General features: G+C 39.9%; 1 protein-coding gene across 1 annotated transcript in view; it reads right to left on the bottom strand.

Moving 5' to 3' along the window:
• The window catches only part of LOC131135488 (E3 ubiquitin-protein ligase SH3RF3-like), a 107,577-nt gene extending 87,614 nt beyond the window's left edge, over window positions 1-19,963 (bottom strand). Inside the window, exon 1 of the mRNA XM_058081440.1 lies at window positions 19,290-19,963. Coding sequence (XP_057937423.1) covers window positions 19,290-19,694 — 405 coding nt within the window. The 5' untranslated portion in view covers window positions 19,695-19,963. The remainder of the gene's footprint in view (window positions 1-19,289) is intronic.
• Between the last annotated feature and the right edge of the window lie 2,202 nt (window positions 19,964-22,165).

The raw sequence follows: 22,165 nt of genomic DNA, 5'->3' as shown, positions 1-22,165 counted from the left end.
CATATGAACCAAGCGATAGCGACATTGTTAATGCATTAGCGTAGCAGTCGTTTTTGTGTTGCTGTGTGAAATCAATGCGCCCAGGAAGGAACTTGGGGTAATGCTTAATAGGACCAGAATTTGGCAAAATACATGTTATCATGAATTTACCTGTTACTACACGGTTACAGCATGGATATAAAAACATAAAACCTTGTTGGAGGTCTTTTAATAGCGGTCTTTGTAGGCAGCATAGGTGTGTACCATTACGTGCAGTCATGAACTATCTGTTTTTATCTGTTTGGGTATCTTTAGAATGTTCAGAAAAGAAGCCGTATGTGTCCATGTTCCTTGTGTGTTTACATAAGGATTGTGGATGATGGGCAAAATTCCAAAACAGCGCAATTTTCCCTTATGTGAATAGCAAATTTGGTTCTCAACACAATTACTCACCTCACATACTTATTTTTGCGAGTACTCATTATTATGTTCAGTTTGTTCGTACTGCAACTGGGACGCGCAAAGTGCCAGTCCTGTCTCTTGTAAAAAACTGTTGGATCTGGCAACCACGCATCACCAGCGATGTTAGCCAGCAGACTAAAAGCTCAGGTAAAACCACCATCTTAATGTACTATTACACCTCTACACTGCTCGGCATCCGTTACACTAATTACATCTAGGTTGTCACGCAGTAATTGAAAACTACTCTTGGAGGGGCTTAAGATTTAGGGTGGCAGAAAAGGTGACACAATCGCACATTCTCATTATACCTGCAAGCAGGCTGGGCGTTTGGGGAATTATATGAAAAAAAACATAGTAACACCAAGATGTTGCAACAAAGCCATATAGAGAATGTTCTTGTAGGTGCAAATCCAAATAAGATGTGCTGATTGGCTGCAAAGGTCAAAAACGTGAAATAATTTAAGTGATATGGTGATTATGCTAAACCGTCAATTTTGTTGATTATGCCGTACCTTGTCGACGCAGCTGCTTGAGGATAAATGTGTCGATACAATTAAAACCCTTAGCATTCAGTTCATACTCAAAGTACAGTAAACCTCGGATATATCGGACTCGGATATATCGGAAATTCGCTCACAACTGACAAATAAAAAAGAACCAATTTTTCTGTAATGCATTTCCAATAAAAATTCATTGCATATATCGGATTTTTTATAACGGATTTCGCCTATTTCGGACAAAATCTCCAGTCCCGTTCCAATGCATTTCCATTAAATTTCCCTCGCATATATCAGATGGCCGCATCGTGGCGCTCCGATTCGCCGAATCGTGACAGGCCGCTATACGACGTCATTTGCAGCGTTTGCAGCGTTGCCTGCGCGTCCAGGTACATTGGAAACATAGTCAAGGAAGTGCCTTTTTATAAAGGATAAAATCCGATTTACGCATATACCGGATATAAATCCGATATATGCGTAAAACGGACATTTTCCGGTATACGCATATAACGTATTTCGCTTATATCGGACAAAACCAGTGCGAACGATTCAATCCGATATATCCAAGGTTTACTGTAATTGTTAGGATCTCGTTGAACCATTTGGAGTAGAGGCGTTGATTTGGGCTAATTTTCATACTCAACAGTAAGAATCTACCAAAGTGATACTCAAAGGTTTGAATGCACTGAGAAAAGATTTTCTTATCATTTGCCAGAAAGGTATGCCTTCAAAATAACTAGTTTGGTGATATGCACTGGAAACCACAATGGATCCGTAGCCCGGGTTCTTACCTAGGCTCATTCCAAATTTGACAATGATACTGTAAACATGGAGGATTTTACACAGGTTTTTCTAAAGTAAGGATCCAAATGTTTTCCATTTAAAAACCATTTGTCACACTTGGTCAACTCCATGCAAAGAAAGGCTTCCTGGCAATGACTGTTGTCTTGTAAAAGACTTCAAAGGCACAACATTCATGCACATTTTCCCCATTACGATGGACTTTTCTTGCTTTCATGACAAACGCTCAGCCATCAACTTGCATATCAATTTTTTCGAGATTTCACTGGCTTGTAAATGTACTGCAGTAAAATATGGAGTCCACTCTAAGCCAATCTACTTTTGTCAGATGTCTATCTGCGGTTAAAATACTGCAAAGCTTGATAGGTCAGTATCATTAATTTCATCGACGAGTCTAACATTCAAGTAGTATTATGAGAAATAAAACAAAATTAAGTCACAATTTTTGAAAAATTTGGTTGAATATTGTCAGAATAAAGCCAAAATATTATGGGAATAAAGTCACAATTACGAAAGCAAAACAGCTGCAATTTTTTGAGAAAAAAAACATTATGGGAAAATAGTTGTATCCTACCGAGAAAAAAAACATATAAAAATAAAAATAAAAATAAAAATAAAAATAAAAATAAAAATAAAAATAAAAATAAAAATAAAAATAAAAATAAAAATAAAAATAAAAATAAAAATAAAAATAAAAATAAAAATAAAAATAAAAATAAAAATAAAAATAAAAATAAAAATAAAAATAAAAATAAAAATAAAAATAAAAATAAAAATTTGATTTATGGTCTGTTATGACACTATACTTCTGGACAGTAGTAATACTTTAATTACTTTAAATACTTTAATTGCAATTTAGAGCAGATTATCCCAAATTCAAGCAACTTTTCAAACCTTTATTTTGAAACACAGTGTTTGCTTCCAAGACACATTTGCTGACTAAACTCTATATTTTAAACTAAATCATATATGTTGACAGACACATACAATATAGCAAAAGGGTTGCTATTTGAGAAACTGTATTTTTGGTTCGGGTGCTGACAATTTAATACAGTACTGCATTTCTTGACAGGCTCCATTGTATTTACGTGTCTTCTGCAGTCTAAATATGAACATGGAAGCTTGAAACACTGCTTTCCCAGCAGCTTGTGCCATTGTGTCTTCCCTCAATAGCGCTGACAGGGTTCCTGATCACAGTAATTTGTAAATCACTTTGATAGGACAGGTTCCTTTCTTGTCTCAGAAAAAAAAAATACAATGGGCCTGAACAGAGCGAAAGATAATTAGCGGCACACAGGATGAAGGGTGAGTGGGGAGGGTGCTGTAAAAAAAAGCAAAGAGTTGATAAGGATGGAAATGGGGTTAATGTATGAAAAAAAAAATGTTTTCAGAGAGGAAATGGGGAAAGCCGTGGCTGCAGGGTCTGACACTGTCCCAGTTTGAAAACAGCGTCTGTATCTCCTGTGGCTCTCCTGAACATTTCCACCCGCTTGATTAATGCTGCCATCACAACTCCAGCCAGCATCTTTGAAGCCTGCATTGAAACTATGGTGAACTCAATGTTCAATGGTGGACTTGCAGCAGTTTTAGCCTAGTTTTTACACTTTAGCCTTGATTGCATGCGACAAACTGAGTCCGTTCTGAGACTGGATGATAGTTGAGCTGCGCCACAAAGGGTGTGCTAGAACTTAGAATGGTCTGTAACAAATCAAACGTGTGACAGCAAATACGCAAAGAATAGTCTGTGGAAAGCTGTAGTCCCAACCATATACTGTAATTAAAAGTGAATTAAAAGTGGATAAGTAGAAGCAGCTTCTCTAATTGTCTGGAGCAGCATGATAAGCTGTGACATTTTTCCTTACTTAGTCAATCAGTATAATTCAGGGACACTTTTTAGCTGAAATGCCAGGGTGACAGTTGCAAAATAATAGTCTGTCATTTCATTTTATAATAAATAATAATAAATTTTATTTGTATAGCGCTTTTCAAAATACTAAGACACTTTACAGAAAATGGAGTTGAATAAAAGCAAGTAAACAGAGTAAAAGATAAGTTTTAAAGCAATATTCATTCAGTAAATTATATTAAAATACACTAATGCTTATTATTACAGTGGGAACCGGTTAGCGTATGCCCTGTTTTGTGAGGAAAAAAGTTGGAATATTATAAAAAAAAAACAAAGAAAACAATGACTTGAAATTTTTGGAAAATTTCCACAAAAGTTGTGGAAAAGTTGTATGTTACAAAAAGAAAGTAAAAAAAAAATTTGGATCAAAGTTATGATTAAGTTAAACATTAAAACTTACAAGAAGAAGACTGAAAACGTAAAGAAAACTACAGCAAAAATTGAAAAATATGTAATTTTTGTAGCAAAAAGTATCAAGTATCAAGTCGTAGTATTATGAGAAATAAAACAAAATTAAGTCACAATTTTTTAAAAATTAGGTTGGGGAAAAACTCAGAATATTGTCAGAATAAAGTCAAAATATTATGGGAATAAAGTCACATTTACAAAAGCAAAACAGCTGCAATTTTTTTAGGAAAAAAAAACATTATGGGAAAATAGTTGTATCCTACCGAGAAAAAAGTTGCAAATAAAAATAAAAATAAAAATAAAAATAAAAATAAAAATAAAAATAAAAATAAAAATAAAAATAAAAATAAAAATAAAAATAAAAATAAAAATAAAAATAAAAATAAAAATAAAAATAAAAATAAAAATAAAAATAAAAATAAAAATAAAAATAAAAATAAAAATAAAGTCATTTTATTAGGACAGAGTTGTAATTTTTGGAATATTAAGTTAGGGAAAAACTTAATATGCTACCGGAATGAAGTCAAAATAATGTCCTAATTATGAGAACTTCTTAGCATTTTACAACATAAAGTGGCCCTTGAATCCTTTAATTTTTCAGTATATGGCCCTATAGCACCACCTGCTATAGGGAGAGGTATTTTATTTCTTCAGTTAATTAATATGGGACAATGGCTATTATAGCCAAGGCCACTAAGAAAAAAGTCACAATAGCATTTCCGTTACATTTATGGGCCATACAACATTAAACCCGCATTAAAGTTAATAAGTTATGCTTAAGATAAGCATTGACGTCGTTTGCAGTTTCTAGCAAAAAGACTGATTTGGGACTTTGGACATAATGAGAGGTTTTCCAATGCAATACGGAGCCAGTGCCAGATCAACGGCTTGATGACCTGCGGTGCTTTAATGGAGCTGGCAGGACTTGGTAGAGGAAGCCTGAGATGAGTTGGGACCCTGGCCAGCTGTCTGAGGACCCATGAAGGGAATGAGTAGTGAGCTGAGTAGCAAAACGACCGTAACCATTTGCTCCAAGTCGCTCTCAGAAGACCCAAGCATCACTCGAGACACAAAGATGTGGGGTGATGAGGGAGAAGGCAAAGAAAGGCGAAATGACACATGACAGTGATGAGCGGTGGCGGCGAAGGACCCTTTAGTATTCAGATGACACTCCTTTTAAGTTTGAGGACTGTCAACACGGGTGTGTGTTGCACGTGTAGAATATCAACACTGGCAGTGCAATCCAAGGTTATCGGTTTGGAAACTTTGAGTCTGATTGTTTTGTAATATAGTTTGCACGGTTTCTCCTGTGTACCCAAGTGCATCGTTCTTTGTTTAACAATTCTGTATTCTGGCATGTTAGCCTTTGTGGTAAAGTGACATTTATGTAAATTAATCATTTCATTAATCGCAAACCAGTCAAAATGTCATTTCACGGACATTTCTTATCATGCATCATTTCAGTGGTGACACACTCACAAACGCTTATTGCATTGCAGGCAAAATATCCGAGGGTTCAGTATCTTTCCCTATGTTACGTCCCAAACGGTGTCTAGGGTAAGACAGGATGAACAAAAGTGGAGGAGATAAAAATAATGAGCTGATAGGTCAAGAAAAAAAATGAAGTATTTCATTCTAGGAATAACAAAAAACCCACAAAAACTGTGGAAAAGAAAACACACACACACCCACTTAGGGATGTAACACCCTCAGATACATTGACATGGTCAAGGGAGGACTGAGGATGGAACCAGCAACCTTCAGGTTGGGAAGGAGATGTTTAAAGAATACCGTCTCAACTCCGTTTTTGAATGCACTGGGGTAGATGGAAGATTTAACCAAAATTTTACAAAAGTAGTATCAACTCTTTTACTCTTTTTTTCCCCGTTTTGATGTTTTTTTCAGAATTTTCCAACCATTTTAACTTCTACAAAATTTCCTTCTTGTAATTGTGACTTTTTCCCTTTAATATTTTGACTTTATTTCCATAAAATCCCAGCTGTTTTATTTTATTTCTGCTGTTTTTTTCAAGCTATTTTAACTTTCTTATGGTAATTCGGATTTTATTCCCATAAAATGTTGACTATATTCTCGTAAAATTACAGCTGCTTTTTTTTTACATTTCTGCTATTGCTGTATTTTATTTTCCTACAATTTCAATTTTTCTTGTGAATCTCCTGCTAATAGTTATGATATTATATATATAATATTTTGACTTTACTTTGGTAACGTACCGACATTTTCCGCAACCCAATTGTTAAAAAATTAAAACAAAATTAAAAAATGTATCAAATTTATTTCTTCAAAATAAAAAAATCTAAATTATTTATTTCTTCAAAATAAAAAAATCTAAATTATTTATTTCTTCAATATTTCAACTTTATGCTGCTAAAATTATGGTACTTTTCTCATAAAATTACAACCTTTTTTCTCATAATATTTTGACTTTATTATTGTAAAATGACTACTTTTCTATTTGTTAGCATGTATGCCACACAGTCCAGAGCTCAGGAGGATTCTCCGCTTGGGCGTCTCTGTGTGAAGTTCGCATGTTCTCCCGTGCATGCGTGGGTTTTCTCCGGGTACTCCGGTTTCCTCCCACATTCCAAAAACATGCAAGTTTAATTGGCGACTCCAAATTGTCCATAGGTATGAATGTGAGTGTGAATGGTTGTTTGTCTATATGTGCCCTGTGATTGGCTGGCTAGATCTCAACTGAGATTTACAATATCAGCAACACAAACATCTCTCTCTGCAACACACACACACACACACACACACTTTGTATGGCATGTGAGTCACACAGGACAAAAGACAAAGCCACACACACACAGCCCTCACCAACAGAACTACCCTTCTTCTGTACTTCTGTACAAACACTGCATAAATTAAAAAGAAAATCCAAGCAAATGGTGGAGTTTTCTACCCTATCAGTTGTCTGACATGATGTCCTTTTGGACATGTCTCGTTATTACCAATGTTATGCTCTCATTTCCCAGAAGGGCTGCTGATGCACTATGGTGCCCTCGTCTACAACATCATCCACGGAGCCGGGCACAATATGAAATGTCATTTAGAATATGTCATTTGCATATTTCTTCATGTTTATTTCAAGCTTCTAATTTCCTGTAATTAAAATATCATCTGCAGTAGAACTGTAATATTTCAACTTTAAGCTTCTAAAATATTTTTTATCTCTCCTTTACGGCTATAAATTGGTTGCAGACTCGACCACAATAAGTTAATTTCCACAAAGTAGGATTCAATATTAATAAATGGAATATTTTCCATTTATACATTTTTTAAACATTATTAGAGCCCTGTAGACATGGATATCACCCCACTAGTCACTTTTACATTCCCATTATTCTTTGTTTACATCGCATTACACAAGCAAAAGGGACATAACAAACAGTCGTTGCTGGCATAGCAAATTAATTAAGTTAGCCTCTCCAATTTATTTATAAACTTGAGAATGTTTAGAATAAGTCAGTAGTAAGTACAAATGGAATGGGGAATAAGAACAATGAATCTAAAAATTACCACTTCCACACAGAATGAGAGGACAAGCTGTTTTTCAATTTCATCTTTTCACAAACACAAACCTCATGATCTGAAACGTAAAACACATTGATTCATTCATTTTCTACCGCTTTTCCTCACGAGGGTCGCGGGGGATGCTGGAGCCTATCCCAGCTGTCTATGGGCAAGAGGCGGGGTACACCCTAGACTGGTGGCCAGCCAATCACAGGGCACATATAGACAAACAACCATTCACACTCACATTCATACCTATGGACAATTTGGAGTCGCCAATTAACCTAGCATGTTTTTGGAATGTGGGAGGAAACCGGAGTACCCGGAGAAAACCCACGCATGCACAGGGAGAACATGCAAACTCCACACAGAGATAGCCGAGGGTGGAATTGAACCCTTGTCTCCTAGCTCTGAGGTCTGCGCGCTAACCACTACACCAACGTAAAACACAAGAAAACGAAATTCTAACTACATTTATAGGCCAGGAAAGTAGAAAAATCAGAATAGGTCCCTTTTAAACTGACTTTAATCTAATATTTCAACTTAATGCTCATAAAATTGCTGTCTTTTTGATATTTTTTGCTGTTGTTTTCTTCTTTATCTATATTTGTGGAGTATCCAGAGAAGAATATCCCTACTCATTACTCAATTAATCAAAACAAGCTTCAGATTAATCAACTAAGAAAAGACCCTTTAACTGATATTACATATTACTTTGTTAAACGTTTGGCACAACAAAAGGAAAACCTACAGTATTTGCAAAAAGATCCAAAAGATGGGATGTAAATTTGAGGGCCAGACTGATCTGGGTATGTTGCCATGACAACCAGTCTTTCATAATACATCTTCTGTCTGTGCTTCTGAAAGTAAGGCTTAATACCAGGAATGAACAAATACAAGTCTACGTACTTACCATCATTATGAGTTGTAATAATAAAAGTGGCTAATTTCACTCCTTTTTTTACATCATCCCTCCCAAAACCCAACGTGATTCACTCACATTCTTTGCATAGATCCGTGTTGAATATCTTTTTTTTTTTTTCAAACAACCACAAACCACAAACATATGGCTGACCCTATTTAAATACTCAGTAAGCACTGACACATACATGTGACACACACACACACACACATGGGGCCAGCCGTGGATGTTTGGGCTCAGACGTCAGAGTGGAAAGCTGATCGCAAGCTGTACTCCATCCACGGACACTGTAGTGTCCTGAAATAACCTGCCATGTTCTTAAGTCGTTCAATTGTGTTTGAGCACAAAAAAAAGCAGCCAGGCTGCAGCCTGAAAGTGAACTACGTGATGTATTGTTCCCATTGAAGCCTTTTACCCACTACAACGTGTATGTAGTGATTGTTATATAAAGTCCGAAGAGCCGTAGTACAAGTGGAGCTCTATCGACTCGTTTTTAGAGAGCAACTTGTGGATTGTAAAGAAAGAAGAATTTGCGGGAGAACAAAACAAACTGAACAAAAACAGAAAGTTCAATTGGTCCCACACGCAAAACCGGGGAGGGGGAAAAAAGAAAAGGGTGATTTCACAAAGACCAAAAACACATTGCTGGTGACAGATTGAATTGGAGAGCCGTGAGAGTGAACAGCAGGTCGATGAAGAGAGAGACCTGTATTCACTGCCATGTATCCCAATGTGTGTCTCTGTGTGTGTGTGTGTGTGTGTGTGCACTTCTTTCTTCTCATTTCTTCACTACACTTGCCAAGTTTCTGTTTCCTGTCCTGATCTAAAAAAAAATGTGGTGGGTGCATTTCAACATCTCCCCATTAGAGAGAAAGATGAGGAGGACCGTTCTGGAAGGAACTGCAACGTATAAACACGTAGAACAACAACGCACCTGCGCAGACAGACGTGCGCCACAGCCTTAAAATTGCCCCCCCCCTCCTCCCGAGAGGACCGCTCCATTTTTGTTGCAGCACGTCATCAGTGGAACTCATCCATCAGTACGACACGCACACAGATGACATTGCAATATCTTGAGCTAACATGAATACAACGATAACCATCTGCAGCCATAAGCTACGAGTCCCAAACCGGAAGTCACATCACAAATGTTGGCATAAATAAGTGCTTCTCAAATACTGGCGATGAAGGTGGACTTTCAGTATCAGTGTCATCGTGCGCACTTGCGTTTACAGTCAGTGTCACTGCATCACCGTTTTCAATGAAGCATTTCAAAGCATTAAAATGTTTAAATGAACTAAAATACAAATATAAGGCATTCAATAGACATATGCAAAACATTGATGACATGTAGTATTCTACACTGGTCACTAGGTGTCAGTAATATTACTGTAATGTTTAGTGGGACACACAAGCACCAGAAGAATATAATATAAAAACTGGCGACTGCTGTGGCATTCATTCATTTTCTACTGCTTATATAATATAACACAATGAAAGTGTTGTAGTATTTTAAATAAATATAAAAAAATAACTGAATTCTTCCTAAGAAATATTAATGTTAGCAAAAAAGCTAACATGCTAACTGTTAGCATGCTAGCATCAGGCGAGATGGCACTCTATAACAAAAGCGTCAAGGCGGTCCGACAATGTCCCTGCATCCCTGAGGAATACAGCTAAAATGCTAACATGCTAACAGTTAGCATGTTAGAGGCAAAAGTGCAGAGATTCATTCATTTGCTACCGCTTATCCTCACGAGGATTGGGGGGGGGGGGGGGGGTCTATCCCAGCTGTCTTCGGGCGAGAGGCGGGGTACACCCTGGACTGGTGGCCAGCCAATCACAGGGCACATATAGACAAACAACCATTCACACTCACATTTGTACCTATGGACAATTTGGATTGGCCAATTAACCTAGCATGTTTTTGGAATGTGGGAACAAACCGGAGTACCCGGAGAAAACCCATGCAAACTCCACACAGAGATGGCAGAGGGTGGAATCGAACTCCGGTCTCCTAGCTGTGTGGCCTATTTTAATTTTTTAAATCACATTTATCATTATGATGTCATAATTCCCCTCATATTGGCCCGAAAATTATCCTGCACCCTTAAGCACAAATCTTTTTATTTATGTCATATGTCATATTTCTTGTTATATCTATTATATTGAGCAATACCATTGTAAAGGTGACTATAGGGGTGTTATTTAATGTCTAGAGGGCTCTAATAATGTAAAAAAAAACTTGGCTTTAAATACTACAACTACAAAAATATTCAATTTCTAAGTAAGGAATCCTACTGTGCGGAAATTCACTGATCACAGTTAGGTGTGGAACCAATTCACTTGTGTCCCTTTTTCAGGGCTTGTGATGAATTGATTTCATTGCAAAAAATCAATTTCACTCATGTTTTCCGTCAAATTATTTTAATGCTTTGTACCAGGCAATGTTAACTGTACACTCTTTGGTAGCCTACTGTGTCAAGTGCCACCAGTGAAATGCGGGGGCCTGACCGGTGGGCGCTGACATCTCACCCTCATCTCCATAACAACAGTGGCAGCACCGGCGAGGGGGGGGCTGACCTTTAACCTAACATCTATGTGTATATATGTGTGAACTTGTTTGACTGGAGGGGGGAGGAGATGATGAGATTCCACCCGTACACCCGTGGGAATCACAGTCAAGCTTGTTTAGACTTTAGCAAAACAAACACACATGAACAACACACAACCTAGCCTTTATCCATTACCTGCCTTCGCTGTATATGAATATGGACAGGAAGTGGATCGGGGGGGAGGATAGAGACAGATTGGAGATGACACTAACTTCAAGACGATGTCCATCGGTAAAAATGGAAGTGTATAATGGAGAGAAAGTTCACACTGGGGACAATGAGTGGGTGGGATTCCAAGGGGAGGTTCTGTCATTTTACTTTTGATGACAATGTTATTATAATAACAGTACTTTTGTATTTGTATAGAGCCTCTGGAAAAGAACGTTTCGGTACTGCATTGTTTGTCATTCACACATCTACACAAGGGTTTTGTGTACTTCTTCATTCCAAACCCATTTTAATCCGCTTGCCGTTGTATATTTTTTTTCTTCCCCATTGTGAAGACGTTACAATTACCGCTTCTGCTAAAATGTCGACATTAAGCCAAACCAAACTGGTCTAAGCTCAACTAAAAGCGAGGTAAACCAAAGTAAAACATGCATGCATTGTCTACATCAGGGGTGTTTAAAGTGCAGCCTGGGGGCCATTGTGGCCCGTGGTTGCCTTTTTATTGGCTTGCACCACATTCTCAAAATATATTTATATTTTGTACTTAAACTTATATATATATAAAACAAGAGTCACAATCATCTAACAAGAGTCACAATCATCTAACAAAAACATAATATGACCAAAAATAATGGCATTTTCTTGAAATATTTACAAATAATACAAATAATACAAATAATTTACAAGAAGAGATTTTAATTAGTTGGGAAAAAATCAGCAAATTTTTTTACGAGATTAAAGTGAAAATATTAACCGAAAAAAAGACTATTCTAGGAAAAATGGTTGCAATTTTATGGTAAATGGTCTTTCACTTCTATAGCGCTTTTTCACCTCCAAGGCGATCAAAGCATTTTGACACTGTTAGCACTTGTACCCACTGATGATGCAGCATCAGGAGCAACTGGGGGTTCGGTATCTTGCACAAGGATACTTGGACAACCACTCTAACAACCACTTGAGCCAGGCCGCAATAAAAATAAAATATTATGAGGAAAAATAATGACATTTTGTAGCATAGAGTTGAAATATTCAAGAAAATATGTCATTAAAAAAACTAAATTAAGTTTTATTTTTTTTATAAATTAGGTTGGGGCAAAATTGTAATATTTTGGGAATAAGGTGGAATGGAATGGAATGGAATGGCCTTTATTGTTATACAACAAGATTGGAGAGCTTCTCCTTTCAGTGCAGTAGTCAAGTTAAAAAAAGTATACAAAAAGTAAAGTAAAAAAAAGACAATTTAACAAGATGTATAACAAGATATCCAAAATGTACACATAATATTGCACAAGAGCAGATTATGTATTGCAGACATATTGCACATATATTAATTTTAGTGCAATGATAAATGGGTCTTAGTGGAAATAATGACTGGTGTATACAGATGAGTAAAGTCACATATGAGTGTATTGTATTGGGTTGTTAAATAAATAAATATGTTTGAGGTAGTAACAGAGGCAGTGATAGAAATATTAAAAGAAGGTCATATTAGAAGAATTATTTATGAAGAAAGTTTAAATATTTGGAAAAACAATGGGGAGGAGATGTGGTATTTTGTTGAAAAAGATATAATTTTTTTTAGCATATGTCAAAATTGGCCCTTGCATCCTTACATTTGTCCATATGTGGCCCATATGTGGCCTGAACGACATTGTCCTACTTTAAGATGTAGGTCAGAAAAAGGTGACTTTTTGTGAGAAAATGGTGAGGGACGTGTTTTTATGACTCCTTAAGGGGGGAGCTTCGACTTTAAGGTTAAAGGCTTTGTCAGCACAAAGCCCAATGCTTCATAGGCTCATTATTAGGACTGATAACAGGCTATTTCCTTTTGGTGAAGCCTCAAACTAATCCTTAGACACGCTGACCTACACATACATGTGGGAATGAAAGGGCAAAGTCACGTCTACCTCTGGAGATAATAGCAGGTACTTTTCATTACCATGGTAATCTCTTGACGTCACCAAAGCATCCCCCAGGTAAATACAGGTCATTACAGCGCATAGCTTTGATGGCAATGTAAACAGGCTATTGGTATTAACTTCACACAGGTTCACACTCAACATTGGTGGGAAGATGTCTCCTTGGCCCAAAGTACAAATTTGACTTATTTAAGAGGAGCCAAAACCAGCGCTTTATAGAGCGTTACAGGACCACAAACCAAAGGGAAGTGCGTGGTCGGTTCCCAGTCGGGCAGCAAAAATATGAATCACAATTTTCCTCCAAATGTGAACATGTGAGTCGATATTGTGTATTATTATGTCTACTATATTGGGTATTAGGAGTGTAAATGTGATTATAGGGGTGTTATTTCATGATTAGAGGTCTCTAATAATGTTGTACACAGGTTTTATTCATTCATTCATTCATTTTCTACCGCTTTTTCCTTACGAGGGTCGCGGGGGTGCTGGGGCCTATCCCAGCTGTCTTCGGGCAAGAGGCGGGGTACACCCTGGACTGGTGGCCAGCCAATCACAGGGCACATATAGACAAACAACCATTCACACTCACATTCATACCTATGGACAATTTGGAGTCGCCAATTAACCTAGCATGTTTTTGGAATGTGGGAGGAAACCGGAGTACCCGGAGAAAACCCACGCATGCACGGGGAGAACATGCAAACACGGGGAGAACATGCAAACTCCACACGCGCTAACCACTAGACCACCGTGCCGCCCACACAGGTTTTATATACTCAAATATTATTTTTATAAAAAAGGAATCCTAAATTCACTTATCATGGTCAGGTTTGAAACCGATCAACCGTGATAAGCCAGAGATTATTTATTTGCATCTCCTGACGAATGATGATAGCCAGTGCGCCTTACCGGCCAGTGGCTTCATGCTAATAACAGGCTATGCATGAATGATTGTGTTTATTTGTGATGTAGCTGGCTAAAGGGGACCTATTCTGCTTTTTTTTCCACTTTTCTGATAATATAAGGATGATGCATGGGAGTTTGCCCAACCTGTCCGAATGCGTTTTATGATCTTTGTGGGAAAGGCATTCTACCATGTTCCTCGCAGTGTCCCACAGGGGTGCTCAAAGAGTATTGGGTTTTTGTACAACCGGAGCGAGAGCATGGTCTGTATTGCCTACAGTAAGCATGTTGGCCTTTGTCACCAATTCTGTTCATGCGTTTCCTCATCAAGGTGTGACCTTCAGCGTTCAATTGGATAGTTTAGAGCAGGGGTCTCAAACACGTGGCCCACGGGCCAAATGTGGCACGCACGACACTAGTTTGAGGCCCCCGCCTTGATATGAAAGTTTAATGTTAGTGCGGCCCGCGCAAGTTTGATATGGATGCTGTATGGTATCATGTACCCAGAAAAAATTATTACGTTTGATTAATGTTCATCTTAAAGGTTAAATAACTGTTAATAGTTATCCTCCCTATCCATGTGGAAGTGGTAAGTTTTTGGCTATTTAAGTTTAAAGGAAATAATTTGAAGGCTACCGTTTAGGTCGCTAGCTCTCTAGTTTGCGAGTTAGCATGTGTCTCAAGACCCTGCAGTTGGACAATATGTTGTAAATAAAAAGAGTATAAATGTGACTATAGTCGTGTTTTGTCATGTCTACAGGGCTCTAATAATGCTTTGTTCATTTTAATATGAAAAAAATAATTTGTCTACCCACCAACTATATGTGGTTTCTTAAGTTTTTATTATTTGCCGTTTTATTATTATTACTGATTGATTGATTTTCTTTATTCTTGATTTGTTTATTTATTTTTCATCTTATTTTGTGCAGAAAAATAAAAATTAAAATATTTGAGAACAGTGGAATATTTTATCAGAGCTTTTATTGTAGAAAAATCGGAACCAAAGCACTGAAAAAGTTTGTATATTTTTCTGTTTTTAATAAATGCATTTTGGTTTTTTTTGGAAAACCTGATGCGGCCCAGCCTTGCCCAGACCCTAGCTAAAGTGGCCCCCAGGTAAACTGAGTTTGAGACCCCTGGTTTAGAGTGATGCTTCTGTGATGACACTCATTACCCCCAAATCCGGTGGTTTTCAGGTACGGCTTAGGAGTGACATCTTGCCCTGGGTGGAGGGGTTCAAGTTTCTGGAACTTATTCACGAGTACGATAAGGCTGGACAATGAGATCCACAGGGAATCGCCGCAGTTTCTGCAGCAATGCGGTGGCTGTGAGTTTCGCAGCTGGCCTAGGAACGCGTCAGTGTCCCCCTGGGTGGAACTGGAAGAGGTAAGTCTGGACTGACACTGTCACCCATGCGTCCCGGATCTGGATAAGCAGAATAAAGCGCCCTTGCTGATATAGTTTAGTAAAGATTTTCTATGGTTTGACTTGCAGCCAAAAAAGTCAGTTTATTTCTTCTTCTTAAAATGTATCAGGTACAGCAAAGCCCTTCCTTTCTGCAGCGTACTGCAATGTTTCAAGTATGCGGGGGAATCATCAATCTTGACAAAGTCTTATTGGTCAAAGCCCAAACAGCATGAAAAACGCTGGTCTTGCTGCTGCCTCAGCGCTTCTGCCTCGTCTTCCAGTTCCGTAGCAACATTTTATTCAGTCTTCACCACTTGAACTTGTGTTCTGGTTTGACCCGTTTGACACCCTGCAGAACTGTGTGCGCGAGTGTCATGTCAAATTTTAGTCGCTTTGCAAGACTCTGTGTGCACGAGGGACGTGAGCGCTAGCCCCGTACCCCACTGTTGGGGGAGATTAATTCTCACTTTCATCACCGAGCATTGCTCTCGGGGGAGCCTGGAGGAGACGTGGGCAAAGTGGCTGCAGGGGATTGCGGAGTGTGTGTGTGTGTGCTTGAGTTTGTGTCTGTGTGTGTGGGTTTGTTCAGTGGCATTAAAGGCTACAAACACACAGATGAGTGGTCTCTCAGTGGGACCCTAAAACAAACACAGCCTGGTCACAGCAACTCTGTGCGATGTGTTTAAGCCATCCTCTGCGAATGGAAACTCATTTTGTGTGTTCAATAAAGAGTGATGTTGCGTCTTCCGCCATAACTGGACGCATATCGTTCCCACACGCAGAGGCAACTCACCTGTCCCGCAGGTTAGGAATATTGAGCGAACGGAAATGGAGTGTTAAGTGCGAGGGGGAAATGTCACCGATGGTTTGAATTGCAGTTCAACACCGTGAACAAATGACTGCTCACTGCAAACGCACTTCATCACTCTGACTCACTCCACTGCATCAATCAATGGCCTGCTTGCCAGATAAGGGTTGTTGTAAGGAGTCCGTGTGCACATGGGGCAGGGTGGGGGTTGCTTTATTATGCTAATTATTCATAGCATCCTGTTTCCTTGGGACGCTTTCCTGGGAATAAGTGTTAAGTGTCGACAGCAAACGTGGACTTACAGTGTGTGGGTATTGAAACATAACTCTTTATCCATCCATCCATTTTCTACCGTATGCTGGAGCCTATCCCAGGTGACTTTGGGCGAGAGGCCGCCAGCCAAACGCGGGGCAACGTTACCTACGGACAATTTGGAGTCACCATTCATTCATTTTCTACAGCTTTTCCTCACGAGGGTCGCAGGGGTGCTGGAGCCTATCCCAGCTGTCTTTGGGCAAGAGGCGGGGTACACCCCGGTCGCCAGCAAATCGCAGGGCTGGCAACGTTACCAACGGACAATTTGGAGTCACAAACTAACCTAACATGCAAACCGCACACAAATATGCCCAAGCGGAGAATCGAACCCAAGTCTTCCCAATCTCCTGACTGTGTGAACCGTGCAGCCCATAACTCTTCATCCATCTACAAATAATCCACCAATCACGTTGGCCTACGTCACTCCAGCCCCACTTATGAGTCCACTTTTGTCAGGACTTTTTAGTTCCGTGTCCCAGTGTACTGTGTGTGGAAAAAACCTGAGAGCCCTGACCTAAACCCCATCAAACCCCTTGGGAATAAAGTTACTTCTAAGATCTATGTTCTTCTGGATAACAAAGACATCTTGTAGAAATTATTCCAAGACTGGAATACAGGTGGTCCTCAGGTTACGAAGTCCTATTCCTAAACTGCTGTGATGAATGTCGAACCGTATACCTAAGTTTACCTAAGTATACCTAAGTTTGACCTAAACTAGCAACATTCATTCATTCATTTTCTACCGCTTGTTCCTCACGAGGGTCGCGGGGGTGCTGGAGCCTATCCCAGCTGTCTTTGGGCGAGAGGCGGGGTACACCCTGGACTGGTGGCCAGCCAATCACAGGGCACATATAGACAAACAACCATTCACACTCCCATTCATACCTATGGACAATTTGGAGTCACCAATTAACCTAGCATGTTTTTTTTTTTCCTGGCAGCTATGTGTAGTGTTAAAGATTTGTGTGATTTCCAACGGTCTGTGAATGTGACATGAGTTCTGATTGTGTGTGTGAATTGTCTGATATGTTTTGCCGTGCTTTCGATTCAAAGAAGCCTGTTTTGTTTTTCCACTCGAGAGATTCTTGATCGACCACCTTTTTTTCACCTTGAAAGGTGCAATGATGAATTTATTATCACATAAATCAACAACTATTTTGATATACGCATCATCGTTTTGTGTTGAGTTCTGCCTCTTTTCCGATACATTAAAGACCAAACCCATTACTGCTTGTATTAGGTATATGTTGATATGATCCGTTTAGGGTCGAACCGATTAATTGACACAACAAGCTTGAGATTAATTGACAAAAAAAAAAATCTTACAAGATCACAATATTCCCATACGATCAGTATCCTTAATGAAAGTGGGAAACAACACTATTGTTTCTTCCTTTTTCGCTTCCTGTACATGCAAAAGCAAGGTGTCCCAACACTTTTGTCCATATGCAACCCCTGCCGGTTCTTTATTGTCATCAACTCCGATTCCATTTAACTGGTAACTTACAAAATGATGCCTGACGTGCAGAAGATTAGGTTTTTGTACCGAGGCATTATTGAATCTCTTTAGGGAGAAATAAATACAAACAATACTGAGTGTTTTCTACATCTTATCCGCAGTTGAGGCACACAAGAAGTTTGAAGTTAAGACCGACTAAGGGCCACAAATATTTATTGAGCTTATTAGAAGCCAACGTCCGGGAGCGTTTATGAACTTCAGCTTGGAAAAAGATGCGTTCATAAGCATGTGTTGGAAATTAAACTCTGACAGCAAACATCTGCGGGGACCGCTAAAGACGTTAAACGGCCATCGGGAGACTTCAACCTTGGCGTACATAGCTCAAAACAAGACAGTGATTTTCTACTCTCCCGTGTTCCGTCTGGATTCATGTGGAAACGGAAGAACGGCAGTGACCGTTGATTTAATATTGACTTTACGACGCAGCATTCGAAAGCTCGAGACGCCTGGAACGCAGTCAAACACCTGCTTATATATGACAAACCGCGTCCGACAAAACATAAACAAAGCATTTTGTGTATTAAAACACCATTGCAATTCCTTGGATGCACATTATGCTGCAAAACAATCCCTTGGATGCACCACAGACACAAACGCCGTCTCGTCATCATCCAAAACTGTGCCTTTAAACGACCATAACAATATTTATCACAAACAGATTGATGCTCAAAGTCGATCTTTGCCACATTTTGAGTCCCAAACGCTCCAGCGCCACAACAAAACAGTTCATAGACAACATACATTAGTGAGTAGATGAGTCATCTGCAGTGATGAGCAGTACACATCCTCCAGGCTGTGTTCTATACGGTGCTGCATGGATCTTGTTACCAGGTAAGTTTCTCATGCATCACAATCATTACACAATCTGTGATGCACTTCTAGAAAAGGAAACTGCATATGCAGACATCAATGCAGACATATTCTGTATTTAAACTATTGAAAATAATTAATTGTTCCATGTGTTCAAAGACCTATATGTCCAAAATGTTACACTGCAGCACTGTTGACATACCAGAACAAAAAGTATCAAGGAAGTGTGTCTGGAGGGGGCAAAAAAAGAGATAATTGGGAAAGTGCAAACGTTTAAACGCAATAAGTGTTTTTGGTAAAAGTGCAAACCTACCTTTACTGGAGAGCTCCGTGTAGCGACGGGCAGCTCTCTGATGGCGCTGCCCGCAGGAGGCGCAGATATCCCGGCTGCACACCCCTGCAGCGAGCCCCCGGCTAAGGTCTGCCTGCTGCCCGCTCCGATGCTCCCTCGCTGAGGCCGCTGCTTGATACCGTCCAGCAGGCGAACTAGTAGGATGTTCGCCGGTAGGTCGTCCACACCGCAGTCCACCAGGATGCGACACTCGGGGCAACGCAGCTCGTTCCGGGAGCTGACGATGTTCTCCAGGCAGCGGCGGCAGAAGGTGTGCTGACACGGCAGCACCTTGGCCGTAGTGTCCAGGCGCTCCAGGCACACCGAGCACTCCAAGAGATCCAGCAACGACGAAGACTCGTCCATGTCGGCGGAGAGGGTGATCATTTGGGCTTCAGGCTCCGTGGAGACGCCGCGGCGGCTGGTTCTCGTGGCGGAGAAATGGACCGCAGAACATTCTGGTAAGAGAGACGACGCGGAGCAGTGGAGGGACGCCCCACGCGCGTCGTCTTGCACTTTCCTCTCCCGGGTCGTCTCCACCGTGTCTCCCTCTCCGTGTGTCTGTCCCTCCCGTGTGCTGGCAAGCAAGCGTGTCTCTCCCACGGCTGTGCTGGAAGCGCTGAGGTCACGCTCTCATCATCATCACCACCACCATCATCATCATCATCACTCTTGTTACAATTGTGGCGCGTGCGCATAGCTGCATTGATAAAGAAGCTGGGAGACAAGACAGCTTGTCAATCATCTGCTTATCGTCACATCTCCAATGGGGCGAGTGAAATAACGTCACAAAAAGAACATGGAGGTTTCAAAGTGTGAGGTGGGGGGGTAGAAGACTTCAGGGGAGGTGCTGCAGCTTGAGAAAAATAAAGAAAAAGTTCGTTTTCAAACAGGGTGGCCTAATATTGGCGTGCCAACATGCAAACTACAGTCATAAACGTAATGGTATATTAACAAAAACTTTACATAATTGTGTTTATAATTGTTTCTATAGTTTTTTTTTAATACATTCGTGTATTGTACTCGGGCACGAGTAACCGTACGGAAAACTATTCTCATTGGAAACAGCTGAAGTGGAATAATTGGCTTTTTCTGCCCCCTTGTGTTAAAAAGTCGCTACTGCAGTTTAAATTTTCTTGACTAAAGTTGTAATGACTGGTATTCCAGATGGGAAACAATGCTTAAAAATTAATGCTGCAACCATAATGAATTGATAAGTATACAGCATTAGAGTGTAATCAATAATACATACAATATAATCTTTACATAACTGTTACATGTAGTAACACAGATGACCCGGAACCAATGTGCTCCTAGAAGATAAACAGGAGCAATTATTCCATTGACAAAAAAAACAGGGCAAGTTAATGCATATACGTTTGTGTGTGTGTCGCCTCTCAGCTGTGACGGCGCCTGCTTTGCCTGTCCACCTGTTCAGACCTGCAACCGCTCTCAAACTCAGCGCCTGAGGGATTAGGACTAGCGCATGTGCTCGTCCCCGGTGTGACTGAAGCCATACTTTGCTGGGTGAGGGGCAGGGGGGCTAATTGCCACCCACGATGAAAAGCTCAGGGGTGGAGCGCTTATGGAGAAGGAGTGTGTGGGTGAGAAATGAGAGCAAACCCTATAGGTATGTATGTATTTTTTGCCAAAAAAAAAAGACCTCCACCAAGGCCGGACAATCCTTGTGCTTTTTTCCTGGCAGCACCATCTGCTGGATCTGTCATGTAATGCAATTGGTTATGTTGTGTTTATGCAATGAATGTGAATAGGGATGTTAGGGGGCTGATAAAAAATAATTTATATTTAAATAACTTATATTTTTAAATGCCCCATTTTCTGTATGCTTTGGTTGAATTTTTTTTCCCACATATTCAGTTATCATGCAATATTGTGCACATAATGCATAGCGTAACACTGTGGCTGGTGAGAGCGCCCGAGAGGGAAAAAGGTCCAATCCAAGGTTAAGTTCACATATTCAAGCTAAAATGAAATTCTGATTGAACTGCAACAAGACTGTCTGGCACTCAAAATGAAGGTCAAGCGCAAGCAATGGAGGTCCCGCTGCATGACATCCGCCGGGACCTGCCATTTCTTGAAGCTTTCGCTTGTCGCCCCCGTAGCGCCACTGTGGAATATTGCCATGCATACAGCCATTCACCCCGCGCTGAATGTGAGTCTGAGGTTGCCAAGCCCTGATTTTAAATTTCCTCAAGTGCTGGCAACACGCCTGAATCCATCATCTCTGTCACTCTCTTTATCACCGCCAGCCAGGTCTTATGCTCAATGTGCTTCATCATGCTTTATGTACGTAATTGTCCACAGACGATAATTCAGCATTAAAGGAACTAGAGCAAGAAGTGCTCAAAACTGATTATTGGATGAAAAAAGCCCTCAATCCATTTAAGAAGAAGCACCTCCAGAACTCTCTCTTCAATTGCCATTGTTCACTTGTAACAAAGTCCACATTTTAGCTCTAAATATGCCTCACACACCTCTTTCCCTCCCCCTACTGTATTACCTATGTCTTTTCTTAATTGTGGCCATATGTAAGGACCATTTTGAAGGCTCCATGCATGCAACATTTATTTTTATCGTGGCCGTAAACAGTCTTAATGGCTAACAGTCCACTGCAACACACAAACTGCACTCACCTGCTTGATTTGCAACACAGATAACAAGCAACATTTTATTTGATTTTATTCTCTATCGACATATTTAGTTGACGTGGCTACTCAGGTGTGTTGTTGTCATGCCTGTATCTCAACCATACATCCCTGCCATCAACCAATGGCCTTGGCTCATGCAAAAGTAGGTTAGCTGACGCGGCAGTTACCATGGAAACGTCTCTTTCTTCC

Source organism: Doryrhamphus excisus, chromosome 9, assembly GCF_030265055.1.
Source record: "Doryrhamphus excisus isolate RoL2022-K1 chromosome 9, RoL_Dexc_1.0, whole genome shotgun sequence".
Lineage (NCBI taxonomy): Eukaryota > Metazoa > Chordata > Actinopteri > Syngnathiformes > Syngnathidae > Doryrhamphus > Doryrhamphus excisus.
This window is presented reverse-complemented; position numbering and strand designations above follow the sequence as displayed.